The 15814-nt window shown below is 40.3% G+C and overlaps 2 protein-coding genes across 2 annotated transcripts; both read right to left on the reverse strand.

The window, feature by feature from the left end:
* Positions 1-531: 531 nt before the first annotated feature.
* Positions 532-5856, reverse strand: slc38a8b (solute carrier family 38 member 8b). The gene is made up of 10 exons (XM_085443788.1): positions 5668-5856; positions 4527-4725; positions 2618-2774; positions 2438-2539; positions 2296-2353; positions 1800-1914; positions 1575-1722; positions 1287-1489; positions 1078-1129; positions 532-634 (listed from the first exon to the last, which is right to left on the reverse strand). Exons 1-10 carry the CDS (start codon positions 5854-5856, stop codon positions 532-534), a joined length of 1326 nt encoding a protein of 441 aa, XP_085299914.1.
* A 4311-nt stretch (positions 5857-10167) lies between these two features.
* Positions 10168-15000, reverse strand: nrn1lb (neuritin 1-like b). Its single transcript, XM_085464972.1, has 3 exons — positions 14946-15000; positions 11903-12050; positions 10168-10829 (listed from the first exon to the last, which is right to left on the reverse strand). Exons 1-3 carry the CDS (start codon positions 14998-15000, stop codon positions 10526-10528), a joined length of 507 nt encoding a protein of 168 aa, XP_085321098.1. The 3' UTR covers positions 10168-10525.
* Positions 15001-15814: the final 814 nt, after the last annotated feature.

The raw sequence follows: 15814 nt of genomic DNA on the forward strand, positions 1-15814 counted from the left end.
GCGACAAGATAAGGAACAAACACTTAAGAGAAAGGAAAAAAACAAGTCTTCAGTCAGTTTATCATCCTGTAAATGCAAAAGTACATTTCAGGGACAATGAGTCCATCTGTTTATGCTGAAAAGGCTCAGCGGGCTCAGACAAGCCATTATCGCTGTGGCCAAAATAAGCATGATAAGAAAACAGCTTCATCTTATCTGTGTTGTCACTATGCAGTTCCACATATACAGCATGTGAATGAAAAAATATACAGAGAGAGGCACTTCCTAAATGGTGCAATGCTGCCCCCTGGCAGTGCTTAAACATAAACAAGGGCTCAGACAGATGAGATGTTTCACTGATGCTTCACCAGGCAGTCAAATATTATAGTCAATATTCATCACATCACATAAGAAACCATTCAGACACTGTCAACCTAAATTAAGGCCACAGACAGTCAAATAAGAGTCACACATACCCCTAAAAACCTTCTTTAAAAATGCAACATTCATCTCCCTGAGAGAAAAAGAGAGAGTTTATCTAGTTCTGAAAGTTCAAAATTTGCGGAAAACCTCCATGACAGCGAGGGTCGTGCTCTGTCCAAAGATGAATGCTCCAACTACAATCGTTATGACTCCCCAAGCTGTTAAAATCGCCCTGAAATGATAAAAATGCAATCAGGTGATCGGGAGCATCAAGTGACAGATCAGTGCAACAGCAATAAAAGAAAAACAGAAAATTCAGAAGCATTTATCAGTCTGTCCTTTAGCCAGAAATCCTTCACTTCTGAGACACTGGATCAAATTTACTGGGCAAATAAAAGCCCAGAGAGGGAGACATTACCTCACAGCCATTTCTGCTGTCTGTTACTGAATCTAAGAGTCATGCAAAATAAATTCACAATATTTCCTGAAAAATCTCCAGGAAGTAAAAATTTCCACATAAAATACTGTCTAACATACATTTATTCTTTAAACATTTGTCTACCTGTACAAACTGTTGCATGTTCAGCATGTTCCATTTATTTGGATACACTGATTTGAATAGAGATACTAGCTGAATGAATTAGAATAATACATGGATTGTTTCTGTCTGCTCACCTGACTCTTGAAGAGATGTTCTCAGTTTGCATGGTGAACACTAAGCAAAGACCTGCAACACACAAAAACACACCACACAAGGGCCTGGGTTACAACGACGTCCTTGTACACCTTTCTCTTATTTTTGTATTGATTGTATATGATAATAAAGGGCTAAATATGTCATTACAAAACAATAAAAGTCACATTAAAGTGAATGTTGCTGCTACCAGGAAATATAAAGATGAAGAAGGCGCTGATTCCACCGATGATGCTGATGACGTCGCTCATGTCAGGTACAAACATGGCAATGACAAGCGTGAAGGTGATCCAGGCCACCGTGAGAACAACTCTACAGCGATTCTCAAACGAATGAGTGACGATTCCCCGGTAATGTCTGCGAACTCGTAACATCAGGTTCAGAATGACTGACCTGTTCCACACACAGAAACACAACATGGCAGTAAGCATGCTCAGAGTCAGAAAATTAAAAACATCTCCACCCTGGTGAGACTTACCTCCCGAGAAGAAGAATAATTGGGTAGATGGTGATAATTGATATTCCGAAAAGTAGCCTGGAAACGATCATGACCACATCATTTCCTGGATATGACATCAAAATATCTGAGGCTACGTCTTCTCCAAATGTCAAGAAGCCGTACACACCTGGAGAGGAAGAGAGCGGGTTTGATAGAGAGCTGCCAAATAAGCAGATAATACGCTTGTTTTGGGAGGGGACTCACCAGTTAGAGTGTAAATGAGCAAGCAGAAAAGCATGGAGAGCACAGAAATGACCGCCCAGTGGGAGATCTTCTGGTTCTCCATGCTACTGTAGATCGCTATACAGGCTTCATGGCACTGCAAACACACACAAGCACACTGTCAGAATATTTGAATAAAATCCAGGCTGTCTTTTGATGATGCTGAACAGTGAGTTCATTTTAGCATGACACAAATGTAAACATCCTTACTGGAGATGACAGGGAAGCATATACATATATATAATTATAAATAATAAAACCAATCGGGAAAATTTGTTTTTATAGTTTCTGGTAAATAATCTTGATTTCAGTAAGTGTGACACACTCCTGTTTATCTCCTCATTCTTTAAAATATATATAAAGACTTAAGGCAGGGGTGCAATCTGCTAGGTATACCTAATAAATTGGCTATTAGACTGTATTATATAAAGGGAACATTAGGAAGTGAACAGTTAAAGATGTCCAAAAACAATCCTACCTGAAAGCCAAAGCAAATGGTCGGTACAACACTAAACATCGATGCCCATGAACTCACACTGAAAGACACAGATAGATGTTCAGTAAGGTCGCACACGACAGGAACTTATCATAAGGATATGCATGCATTCGGATTTACTGACCTTTGGCTGTGGTCTGGAGTTATGACTGCGTGACTGTCCATCAGGTAATATTTTACAATCACTGCCACACACAGATATGTAGCAGCCAGCGTCCCCAGCACACTGACACAAAGAGAGACGATGAACTCGCGTAAACATTTACACTGTGAGTCAGGCTGAACACAGGTTAGTGCTGCTTACCTTGTGTATTTCTGGATGCCGATTTCTTTTGGGATGGACAGTGGTAGGATGATTACAAGGCACATGACGAAGAGGGCAAATCGTTGGTCTGTGTACCAGTGGTAGGGCATTCCTGCCTCGCTCGATCCCGTAACTGTCTCATAGAGAGAAATACACACTGGAGACAAAAAAGCGAGAGAAGTTCACAATATTTATCTACTGCAACATGAAAAGCATCAGTAAGCAGGACAACAGGGAGCAAGAACTGTCAAATCCTATAAGATTTAATGGGTCTAGTTGACTAGATTTACAAAACAGTCACACAAATTTTGCTTTTTCCTTTGTGATTTTTTTTATGGCAAGATATCAGTTTTTAAAGTCAGTGGATCAACACACAGAAAGATGAGGCGTCCTGTGAATTTGTTTCAGCCATTTGTCACTAATCTGTATCATGCAGAATCTCTGATTAAAATCAGGAGGCGTTTGGGGGATGGAGTGTGTTTGGAAATCCAATCAAATGATGTGTTTAAAACGGTAACAAAGCAAAAACACTAAAGGAGATTTGAAGGTTTTCAGATAGACAAAACACAACAGGAAAAAAATTAAAATGTGAGATATTCCTGCTCCCAGTCACATGTTTAGCCTAATGCAAGCTAGAATAGAAATTAAGGAGCAGGTGATCTGCAGTCTGTATTAGGTTGCATGGTTACAGGTTACAGGGAACGGCAGCTAAACTGATCAAACTCAGGTGACGACAAAATAATGTCAAATACTCTAGAAAGCAGTGTGAAAACAGAATTCTTACAGGCTTTCTTTTATCCATTTATTTAACCTGCTAAGGAAATAGAAAAGGTAACATTAAAAGTATTAAAAGTTGATAATTTGGGAGTTTTTAGTGCATCAGCAGAGCATTCAGTGCATCACACATTCTGCTGTAATGGGTAACCTTAACCTGCTATCCTGTTAAAACCCCTAAAAATGTTGGCCTTACAGCTAGAGGCTAAGTCAGTGGAGTGGCAGTATTTGTTTGTGCTCATGGTCTGCAAATCTAATGGTTTATTAATATGTGTATAGTTAATGTTAGCAGATATTTTATAAGTGACTTTGTTTCTTGTCATCTTTCCCTGCTGTACATGAACACACAGGTGCAAGGTTTTCATGGCTAGTTCTGGTTGTGAGTTCATGTGCAGGCAGATATTGGAAGGCTGCAAGTCTGGAGCTGAAACAGGACTTCACTGTGTTTGTTAATGGACCACTGACACCCATTCAGCCGTCTTTTTCTGGTCCAGGTCACAGGAGTGGAAGTCTAAGCAGACAGGGGGTGCTGGTCAGATCCTGGTCAGATGATCAAGCCACCTCCACTGGCTCTTTTAGGCATAGAGAAGTAGCAGCTTTTCTCTGTAATGCCAGGAGCTGTACATTGTCTCTGCAGGGCCCCCTAAGACCACTGGACCACTGGGTAAGGTGTCAGACAAAGAGAGATTCAGAAAAGCCCCATGCTGGTGCCCAGTGTTTAGTGCCTTGGACTGGTTTGGAGTCTAGTGAGAGGCTATGGTGGTCTGATCCCTGATTGCCATCACTGGCTTTAGGAGCGGTGATAAGATAACAATAAAGTTTTTATTTTATTCTCATTTTCCTAGTTAACTTTTCATTGGAAATGAGTTAAAAGGAAAGTTTGGGGTGTAATGTTTTCCTTTCCATCATATTGCATCTGAGAATACCTGTTACACACTTCCAAACTGTTGTCAGTGTCCTCTTTCTTGATATTTTGTTATTTCCAGCTGATACCAAGTAATGTCAGAGCAAAACAGAGAAAGCCATAGAAGAAAGCAAGAATTTGGTTACTGATTACCAAGGCACGGATGCCACAGGTGAAGCTGTTTCTCTTAAAGCTAAAGAAAGCAAAGAGGAAGGCAAAGGTCTCGCTCACATTTCTCCAGCTGATCCTGGACCACCACGAGGAAGGCAACACTTATCATGAAGAGGTTGAAGCAGAAACAGACTTCACAGAGTTTCCCCACGGCTCGTCCACACACTTCTCTCACCACGTCCTGATACGTCTTCTGTCTGCTGACAGATGACGCATAGCCGAGGACGACCAGGCCGCTGATGAGGAAAACCAGAGACACCTGAAGGGGCATCAAAGGGATCAGCTTAACGCTAATCTTCACTCACAGACCACAGTGATGATATCACAAACTATGAGACAACAAGGCTGTGGGTATAGGTGTTTAAAAAAAGACACCTGAAAGAAGAAACATGCAAAGAAAGAAAAATATGCCAAAGCCTACATGTTTAAAATATTCGGTCTTTCCAACCAGTAATCCAAAACACTCAGGTTAATAAGATCGATGTCAAAGTGAACACTCTCTCTTTCTCTCCTGGGGGAAACTGAGCACAGGGGAAATGAGATGAGGAAGAAGTAAGAGTAGACAGGTGGCTCACAGAATAAAACAGAAAGTAACTATTACAAACTAGACACACACATGCACAGCAGCTTAACACTCAGGGAAAGAACAAATCCCAGGACTCTGAAAAGTGCATCTCAGCATTTTTAACACTGCAGGAAATTAAATGATTAAACAATATCTGCGTGCAAGTTATAAGTTGCAGCTGCTGTAACCAAAGTGACCGTTACAACAACTGGTGTTAAAAATATAAAATATATAACAACAGTTACATGAGACAAAGATGTCAAGCTCTGTGCCCGCTGACCTCTTTGGCCCATTCTTGGAAAGCATGCAGTAATAAGTCCATGAGATACACACACACACTGCTTTTCCAGCAGTCAGATGCAGTGCACTGAAAGTTTAGATCTTCACCTAAAGTGGAAGCTTCATTAGAGCTCACGTGTTAAATCTATGCGTCTCTTTCACACCAAGGAGCCAGAGAGAGGGATGGTGAATCCATACTGAGCCCATGCAGGTTGTAGACCAACAGACAAAGTAACCTCTGGGGGAGGGGGACATATAAAACTGTTGAATTTTGACCTAAATTATTATGTTTCAATATTTTAGATGATTCTTTGTAAACAACACTAACTCCAGCAGCATGTTAGATCCTGTACTCACCAGCTCCACACTGACTGCAGTGGTGACTCCCCCTGCCTTCTGAAAGGCCCAGGGGAAGTTGAGCAGTCCGGCTCCCAGGGCAGACTTCAGCATGATGAACACCGCACCGAACGAGCCGAGCCGCGGGGGGTCCGCGTGAGATGCCGATCGGGCCAGCAGGCTGATGCTCTCCCGGGCCAGCTCCTCCATGATCCAGAACCAACACACAGACTCACAGAAACACCAGAAACTATTCTTGTGCACCCAGAAACCTGCAGTTCACGTGTTCGACTCCCTCTGTATCTCCAGAAGTAGTCTCAACCTGGTGAGCTGTAAACTGTGCCAATATATAGACCCACACACCCGCACACACACGACTAACATGGTCTAATTAGACTTTTCGACTATTAAAAATTTCACTCTGAGGTGAAAAATTTGACAGTAAGGTGAGCATGTTTACTTCTGCCCGCTCCGCCATCCCTTTATGTCTGTCTCTGATGCTTGCTGATGAAGAAGCCTAACTGAGCAGTGAGGCAAGTTTGATAAATGAAATCAAATCAAATATATGATGTTTCATCAAAGCTGACAAACTTGCAGTGACATCAGCAGACTGACCTGCTGAGTGTTTCCGGGAAGAAATATTCAACTAATTCAACCATTTTACTCTCTTGTTTCTTTCTATATAAACAGTCCCAGCGCATCTCACACTCGTTAAGGACAATAACACCCACCTCAGGGGGGAAATTGACAGAGAAATAAATACAATTGTTCATTTTATTCTTATTTATTATTAATTTCACGCATTATGTACACAGATCATAGAGTTGGTGCTCAGTTCAGCTGACAGCTTTAAAGTGTTTACATCCTGGTAGAATAAACCCCCGGCCACATGGATTGGACAGCCCAATCTAATACACTAGGAATTCATAATCCCTGCCATGTTTTATGCTACACACCATCTGCTGTAGAGCATCGCTCAAAAGCGGATGAGGACTCAGTTGAGAACAAAAATAAGTTAAAAAAAAAACAACAACATGAAAACATGTTAATGGCCAGGCATTGCGGCTCCTCCTTTGAGTCTCACAGTGATGGAGATCGACTCCGGTGACGATCATGATACAGAGATTTGAGTGAGCAGGTCTGCGAAGGTGTTCTGGGGACAGACAAACTATGTAAGGGACGGGTCATCAAACTAAGATATAAATAGATGTTTTTATATAAAGAATTCAAAATGTATTTTTGCAGGCTACACAAAGATCTATTTGTTTCTTTAAAAATATTTAAATTGAACTTAAATTGAGTTTGTTATGAATTGGGCAAATACATTTTTGCGTGTCTTCATTAATTAGTTGATTTATATTTAATTTCACCAGAGTTGTAGCCCCAAATTCTAACAATTACTGAGTACTGCTGCCATTTTTTTATCACATAGGTGCCACAATGGTGTAATAGTCAGTGCTGTCACCACACAACACGAAGGTCCGGGGTTTGACTCCCACAAGTACACACTTTGCACTTCTTGAGCGGAGTTAGCATGTTGGGTTCTCTCTAGCTTCCTCCCACACTCCACGATATCTGCATTAAGTAATTTTTTTCTAAACTGGCCCCAGGTATGAATGTTATCATGAAAAGTTATCTGTCCTTGGATGTTGACCCTGATTGGCTGTGCTGCCCAGTGGCAGTTGCGCCCCATGACCCTGAATTAGATAAGCGAATTGGAACTGGGTATAGAAGAGCTCAAAAATAGGCTTTTTAATCTATAAACAGTGTAGCTCTAACCCTAACCCTCTAGGTGGATTCCACCCATTTTCAGTGTAATTCTTAATTATCTTCATAGGAACACACTGTCTTGTCTGTTTTGCACTCTTTGACAAACACTCCAAGTTTAGATTCCTGCCTAAACTAAAAGACTGCTTTTAAAATGTGTTCATTTAGGCACGGCAGCTTTTCCCCTTTCTGTTTGTGGCGACCTGCCATGTTATGTGCAGACTCACTGAGGGTCGTATTAAAATTCAGTCTTCGTGTACTAGTGAGGATTTTAATCTGTATCTGTATCTGTTTAGACAGAGCAAAATGCTTTTTGATGGCAGTCTGATGGATTTCAGGCCAAAACTGGAATCAGATAAATCTGTAATAGAGATGGCACGATACCACTTTTTTATGTCCGATACTGATACCGATATCATAAATTTGGATATCGGCCGATACCGATATGAATCCGATATAGTGTGTTTTTTAATAAATAAAACTGTTTTTTTAATATCTTGCTGCATTTTGTATAAGTTCAAACTCAAGTTTAAAAAAAATAAAACACTAAAGCTATTCTGTTATACCTGTATGCAAAAAATACACTGCACCCAAAAAATTTCATAGTTTAGCAATACTGATCAATCTAATAAACTTAAACCTGCTCCATCCTCCCTATTCTGGTATTTTAAAGAGTAAGCAACCTAACTAATAGGGTTTCAAACTCCCAGCAAAAAAAAAAATAGGGAACCACCCCCCACCTTATGATGCTTAATCGACATAATCAACTTTAATTTGATGCAGTGTGAAAAAAATGCACAGAAATCAATTATTTTTCAAGAATAATTAAATCGATTCAACATCTTTGTTCAACAGAAGTTTAAACTGCACAGATGGTATCTTCCCAAAGGAAAAGTACTATAGCTTACTTGGGTATATTAGACTTAATAGTTACTATATACAGTAATGGACTTCTATACATTTTACATCAGATTAAAACGTTGTGTGTAAAATTCAGACAATTAATTATTAAAAGCTGGACATTTTAAATGAGAATAAGAAAGAAAAGTATGTCTTTGTGCCCCCTTTTCCCTGTTCATGCCCTATCGGCCCCCCTGGCTAAACTTTGCTAGATCCGCCCCCGCACAGTTACCAGCCGTCAGCTACGTAGAAAAGGATCCTGGTGTAGAAAGTAATATTAAATAAATCCTAACAACAGATTATCAAGCTTAAACGTGCTGCTGTTGTTCAGCCGCTGGTTTCCTCTTTCTGGCGCGAAGTGGGCCAAAAACAAAGAAGAGAGACGGACAGAAAAGCTGATCAGCTGATCATTAATCAGTTTCACAATTGAAGTAGCAGCAAGGAGAGGGAGGGAGAGAGGGAGGCAGTCGCTCCATATATCGGTTGTTAAGCTTAACGCGGGGATGCTTTACAAACATTCAGAGATGAACTTACACACTTGCTTTACTTCTCTCTGGGAAAACTTCCTCGGAGATGAAATGCCGGTTTGGTAGTGAGGCTACAAATACACACAACGCTCTATCACGTGATGCATACTGCTCCGAGTGCTAAGGTTATGGGCCGAGTTAAGCCATGTTGCAAGTTTTGTGAGGTACTTTTTTGATATTTAATGGATCGGATTACATCTTTTATTTCTCTCTGATATCCGAACCAGTAATTTAGGTCAGTATCCGACCAATACCGATGCGTAATATCAGATCGGTCCATCTCTAATCTGTAGTGCAAACGGAATGAGACATACACACTTAAAACTATGAAAGAGCGCTGGTCAGGCTAACCTGTGAGATTTGGATAATCTGGTGGTTGATAAATATTAAAGCTATTTAAGGTCTACCTGAGGTTCCCTTGACTGCCACAGCATCAGTCATCACTCCTCAGATGATGTTCAAGTCTTCCTACCTACGGTGTTTATCTGCTCTGAGGCCACTGAGACTGATTTTAAGTGTTTTGAGGTGCAACCTGCTACACAGTGGATGAATAAAGATAGATGAGATTAATCATGACTCTGCTGTTATGAAACAGCTTAAGGGTATTAAGATTATACACACACACACACACACACACACACACACACACACACACATAAAACCTGACTCAGAGCATTTGATTTTAGGACAAGTAATAGTTTCAATTACTCAGCAAGATTGTGTCATGTATGTTAACATACCTTCCATGGTGAAAAATCACAGTGACGTAAAGTTGCATGTCCCACTAAATAATGCAAAACTAGAAAATGATGCAGCAAATACACCAGTGATGTGTAAACCAGTGAAAGAAATTAAAAACATTTTTACAAATGACAATTACACACTAAAGAGACTCAGACTGCTGACTAATGTGCTTGTTGTCCTTTATGCTTCATTACTGTCCAAGGAAATGTTTATTGCATGCTTTTTGTGCATTTTATTGAGACATGTGCACACTGTTCCCACAGGAGACATCTTTAAACTGGGTTAAAGTCACATGAAATAATAACATGTAGCAGCACATCAGAGAGTCTGTCGTCACATAAATCTGATTTCATGTCGTTAAACCAGTCAAACAGGGTGATGACTTAAACCTACTGCACAAAAACACAGTTCGCCCCCCTCGCTGATAATACTCTCCTCCGGATCACACCTGATTAGGTTGCACGCAGATCTGAACACCTGGCGTTACAGCATGCCTCAAAATCTCCTTTGTCCTCAAATCATGGGACACTGGTGATGAACTGCAGCAGGGCTAAAAGATATATATTTTTCATAACCAGAGCTTTTCTTTCAGCTAAGTTGACACATTAAAGAGATGTGGGGAAAGGGTTTATTCTTCCTTACATTAACTGTTCGTTCTTCTATAGCAGAATAATAAATATTAGATTATGCGAATTTTATCAAAATCAATTAAACTCTTGCAGTGATTGAAAACTTGGTGGACTTCATGTAAGAGGCTTCTGTCTGACAGAAGACAGGTCTTCAATTTTTTTCAATGCGTCAATGCTGTATTAGTGTCCTGAACCAAACATTTCAAACTGATCCAGTTATAGGAATCCTTATTTAAGGATTATGATGAAAGTGACTTGTATGGATTGTGTGCCTGTTGGCATCACTCTGACCGAAGGGTTAATATGGGTTAACTAACTCCTGAGCAGAACTAGCAGCATGCTGCACGCAGGGAGCAGTACAGTGAAGAGCGTGGGGCTGTGCTTGTGTGTTTGCCCTTTCAGTGTTTCCTGGTTTGTCTGGTCGGACGTGGGGGGGCTCTGAGCTGCAGGCACGGTGCTGGGTGGGAGCGTTGTGCGGCTGGCGCACATGTTGTAGAGGTTTCCAGAAAACTCTGTCTTCCTGGACTCTTGTCTTAGAGACTCCCAAACAGCTGCTGCTTCTCCAGGACAGCCGGCCAGAGCTGAGTTGGCACAAACGTGAAATGCATTCCAGGACCTTGAAAGAACCAGGACAGGAAGAGAGGTTAGCATCTCCAACACAATAATAACCCAGTATGTTAAAGTAATGAGATTACTACAGCGTTGATAAGTAGCAGACTTCCTGTGGTTTATCACTTCTCTGGTGTCCTGCAGGACCCTCTGACATCACTTTTGGGTCACAGACTTAAGACAGCTCATTTTCTGGTAATTCGAAGGAGACCTATTATGTTTACTTCCAGCTTCATATTTTATTCTTAAGGCCTTTGCACACAGCGCATTGTTAAAAAAAAAAAAACTATTTCACTCGCTGGGCCCACGTCCTCATTTTAGGTTTGACAGTGTTTTTAGTAGATAAAAGTGAAGGCTTGGACATGAACTGAGCTGCGGTTTGGGGAAGGCCTCGAAGGGGACTGGCGATGGCTCCCGGGCCTGGCAGATCCCCATGCACCGTCTTTCTGAAGCAGGTTTGTGTGACGTGTACACACTGTAAATATATTTTTGTGAAGCTTTTTACCTCAAAAATGCACCACTAAGCAACTGAGTATATCAAGCACTGATGAGCTGGCCCTGATGTTTCTAAACAAAAATCATAAGAAACTGAGATTCATCCGATTCTCATGAAAAGGATGCTTTCATACATATTTAAGGATGTCAATGAGGCAGTTTGAGCTGTTGTTGGAAGACTTGTAACAACTTCTGAGGATGCAGAGATCCAGTTGACCCAGAGCAGCAACTAGCAGTGTGTCTGAGGTAAACCAGTATTATCTTACCAATTCCAGATCACTCGCATTTTAACCTACAAGCTCACTGGTTGCCAGATGCAGTGGCCTGATTGGTCAGATCTGTTTATCTGGAACTGAAAAACTAAATTTGATTCATAAATTCATCCAGCGATAATATGTTTGGTATGCATTAAAAACAGGTGAGTCCAAAAAATATTTTGAAAGGACAAAGAAACACAGCCCTTCAGCTCTTGATCTGTGACCTCAGTGAACACTTTCCCAAAGGCTGTGTGGTTTCAGTCACTAGTTTCAAGTCTCATTAACATAACATTAAAAAAATGACAGACTGACACACACAAACACACACCTGCAGATGGCATCGATGTCCTGTGTGCTCTGCTCTTTTTGTGTGTCCACTAAACTGTCCCCGAGTGTGAGTAAACACTGAGCAAAGCGCTTGTAGATGGAACCACATGAAACAGGGATTGCAGCGCTGAGACACACGGGGACCAAGCCTGGTGGAGAGGGAAAGACAAGACACAAGCATATTTGAACACTACAAAAAGATCATTTTATCTAAAGAAGGTCGATGCTCTTTCTCACAATTGAGCACTAAAGACATATAAAACACTCCTTTTTTCAGTGCAGAAGAAATGAATGCATACATGAGGAGACTGTAAATACAGTGTTACTAAACTAAAAGGTTATGATGGGAGAAAAATAAAACCACTAGATTGTTGAGGATTTGAATACAATGTTTGTATGTTCATAGTTGTGATCCATCAGGTTCTTAGATGGATCAAACAGATACAGAAATATGTTGTATTCCATTCATCTGGAGGGATTATACACCCTCAGAGCCAAATTCCATGTAGCACTATAAAGCCATGTATAAGCTGTATGGTTGCATCGGTCAGTCCACATATAACATGTCATATAAAACATGTCCTTATGTAGTTTGAGTTTTCACTGAAACCTTCCTGAAAAGCTGAGACACAAGGTCTGACTGGAGCACTGATTTGGGAGTAAATCTGTACTGCAAGATCGCTTTCAGTTTGTCGTTGGCCTCGAACACATTCGTTTGCCAGCAGACCTGATGAGCTGTTCCAGGGTCACCCCTAAAACCATAAACATCAATCTGATGCTAAACCAGCCTTCATTTTTCTGGCTCCAGGCTTTACACAGAAATTTGGATGCTCTCTTTCTAATGTACTGGATGTGACTGAGTGCAGTTTGTCTAATTTCTGCCTTTGTGGTTCAGAACTACTGTTGGCTCTGGACAAGCTGCTTACACGGGGTGTAAAGAACACTGATCTTATTTTATATATCACTGAATATTGAAGCATTGATATTTGAATTAAAGAACAGAGCTTAAACAGCAATCCTAAAGGAGATCTGGCTGTCTGTATACATTTGACCAGAGGATATAAAACAAAAGTTAAATATGCATTGCAAAAACAAACCGCTTGTCTGAAAAATTAGCTCAGAAATTGGTGACATCTAGGACATTTTTGCCTTTTCTCCACACGCCACTTGGAACTTTTGTGATTCAATCAGTCTAAGACGACCTTGTTTCTGCCTAATGCCAGTGCACGTTATTAGCTGCATCATTAAACCCCTGATGTTTTGCTTTTGCTTCTCTGTGTTCTTTCTTTGCAGATGTTTTTTAATAGCTGTCTCTGCAGAAATGTAATGAATTCCTGTTGCGAAATTTCCATGTTACTTGGTAGATTTTTCCACAAATGAGCTTCATTCATAAAATGCGGTTGCACGCTTCACCACCACTGCAAGTCACAGCTAATTGCATTATGGTTCCCGGTTGTTGGAAAGTGTTCTCATGAGCACAATGTCTCCAGGGATTTTCTTCGTGTTTTCCACAAATGTTCAGTTGAACTCGAGGATGAACTGATTACGTTTCTGCACTCAAAGGTCAAAGACATTGTGACCTCAATAAATATGTTGCTTTGTGATAACTCAGTAGCTCCAATTAAGACAGAATTTCACACAAATGACAAATGGAGATAAAATGATGATGTTGTGACTTTTATATGCAAAAGGATAAAGGTCGTGTTCACTGCAATGCCTTAATTTAGTGCAGAAACATCCTTCTGGCAATTATTCAAGGGCATTATGTAGCTATGTTAAAAAGTCAACCCCAAAAACCTTTATATTGTTAGGACAGCCAAGGTGGAAGCAGAATTTGCATTATTTACTATTAATAAAAACCTTATATAAAGATAATAACATAAAATATAAAATAATATATAATAAATATATTTAATATAACTTATACAATAATAAATATTACCACAAGCATCTTACAGGGTGCCTGAGCTTCTTCTGAAACTGATTATTTTCTTCTGCATCAACTTATTTACCCTTTTTTAAAAATTTGCGAGAAATCCAGCCACAGATACTCTGAACAAAAATAAAAGTAGCAGAAAAATTGAGCACAAAATGAAAAAGTGGTTAATCAGTTAATCATTTCAGCTGTACCTTTATGAACTTCTGAGTAGTTTGATTTGTGATAAAAAAAAAAAACAAAAACATATTTTGTGTGTTCTCTATGTTATATATGCTCAAATCTACATAATTCAAATACTGAATAACATTAATACTAATATAATAAATGTAGCAAAGTAAAAAACTTCTGACTTTTTAAAGTCTGCTCTGAAGACTATTTATTTAACCCTGACTCGAAACTCTGCACATGGTTTCCTGTGTACCCAGACTTAGTGTATGTGTACAAATGGCAAATAAAAAAAATGAATCTAATCTTTATCTCTACGATAAATGGTTTTGTTTCCCTGGGAGAAAGATTCTGTAACCGAAGAGTGTAATTGATATCCTGCATTGCACTGGGTATCTATTTTATTCTATTTTATTGTTTCCTTTTTTTTAAATCAATGTGTGCTTGGAAAAAAGATTTTAATCTGAAAGATATTACAGTAAAGTAAAGGTTAGATCAAATTTAATATGTGTTGTAGCAGAAATATAATGTGGTATGAAAAGAAGGCTCCAATTTGTCCTCAGCTAAATCTACTTAGTTTCATTCCATTGGTGTTCACACTCAAATACACAATGTTGTACACCTTTCTGCATGCACACACACAAACACACAAACAGCCTGGGGAGCATTTCATTAAGGTAAGCGCATTTGTAAAACCTTTCTCATTAATATCAGAACAAGCTGAAGGGAACATCCCTTATAAGCCATCTGAACTTCTCTGGACCTTTTCTGACAAACCTGAAAGTGCAAAGAAATTGTATATCCGTATACAGACGCAGGACAAAATTGGGGCAGTGAAGAGCACACTCAACACTTACAAAGTTTTCCTACAAGACTGGATTGCACACAAACACGTACAACACGGTCACACTACAACTGGAGAGTACGGCAAGTTCCTTACTGAGGCAGAGGGCGATGGGCAGCAGCACCGTCGAGCTACCTGGATGGGACTTCATTGTTTGGCTCAGAAGTCCCGTGGAGCCGAGTACCACCCCCGAGCAAGAGGCTCTGATGTGAAGCTCCCACTTGACGTAAATCCAAAAAGTACAAAATTCCTGGCCTAAAATGTGATTTTTCCGACCGTCCGTGGGGAATTTATCAGATGGCAAAAGTACAGCAATGCACGGAGGCACAACCCAGCTGGATTAACAGTGAAAGGGACCAATGCATCACAGAGAGTAAGAGGATGTTGTGCTTGTGTGTATGTGTGTGTGTGCACTGGGAAGGCTTGGAGCAACAGACCAATGAGAGCATCACATCATAGCACAGTGGATTAGAGTGTTCTCATTTCCGGTTTTCAGTATTTGGAACATTTGTTTGAAACCCAGATATATGATCTTATAATGATTTTGCTGTTCACACTTGTGAGACACCTACCTGTTGCAAAAATCTGTTTTAACCATTGAACAGAGACTTTGTAAGTGAACAGTCAAACAAACCATTATTAAAGGTGTCAGGAGGCAGGAGGATTTTTTTGTGCACAGATGGATGACATCCCAGTGAGGATAACACAATCAGGCTCACCTGGGAGTCCAATGTGGTTCCACAGCGCCTTCTGGGAATAGCCTCAGCCCACGAGAGAATTCATCCGCTTTTTAGGTTATGACAATAAGAGACAAAGACAGAACTGTTAAACTGTTGAAAATGGGTGCTTGTGATCTTTACTCCTTGACTTCCTTGTGATTCCATCTTACATCCCCCTCCTCACCCTCCCAGATGGCTCACACTCTGTGCATTAGTATAAGTCCTGGTTGACATCTGCATACCGAC

This window comes from Copadichromis virginalis, linkage group LG1, assembly GCF_057382275.1.
Source record: "Copadichromis virginalis isolate Kocher_CV1m ecotype Utaka linkage group LG1, C_Virginalis_male_GT1.1, whole genome shotgun sequence".
Lineage (NCBI taxonomy): Eukaryota > Metazoa > Chordata > Actinopteri > Cichliformes > Cichlidae > Copadichromis > Copadichromis virginalis.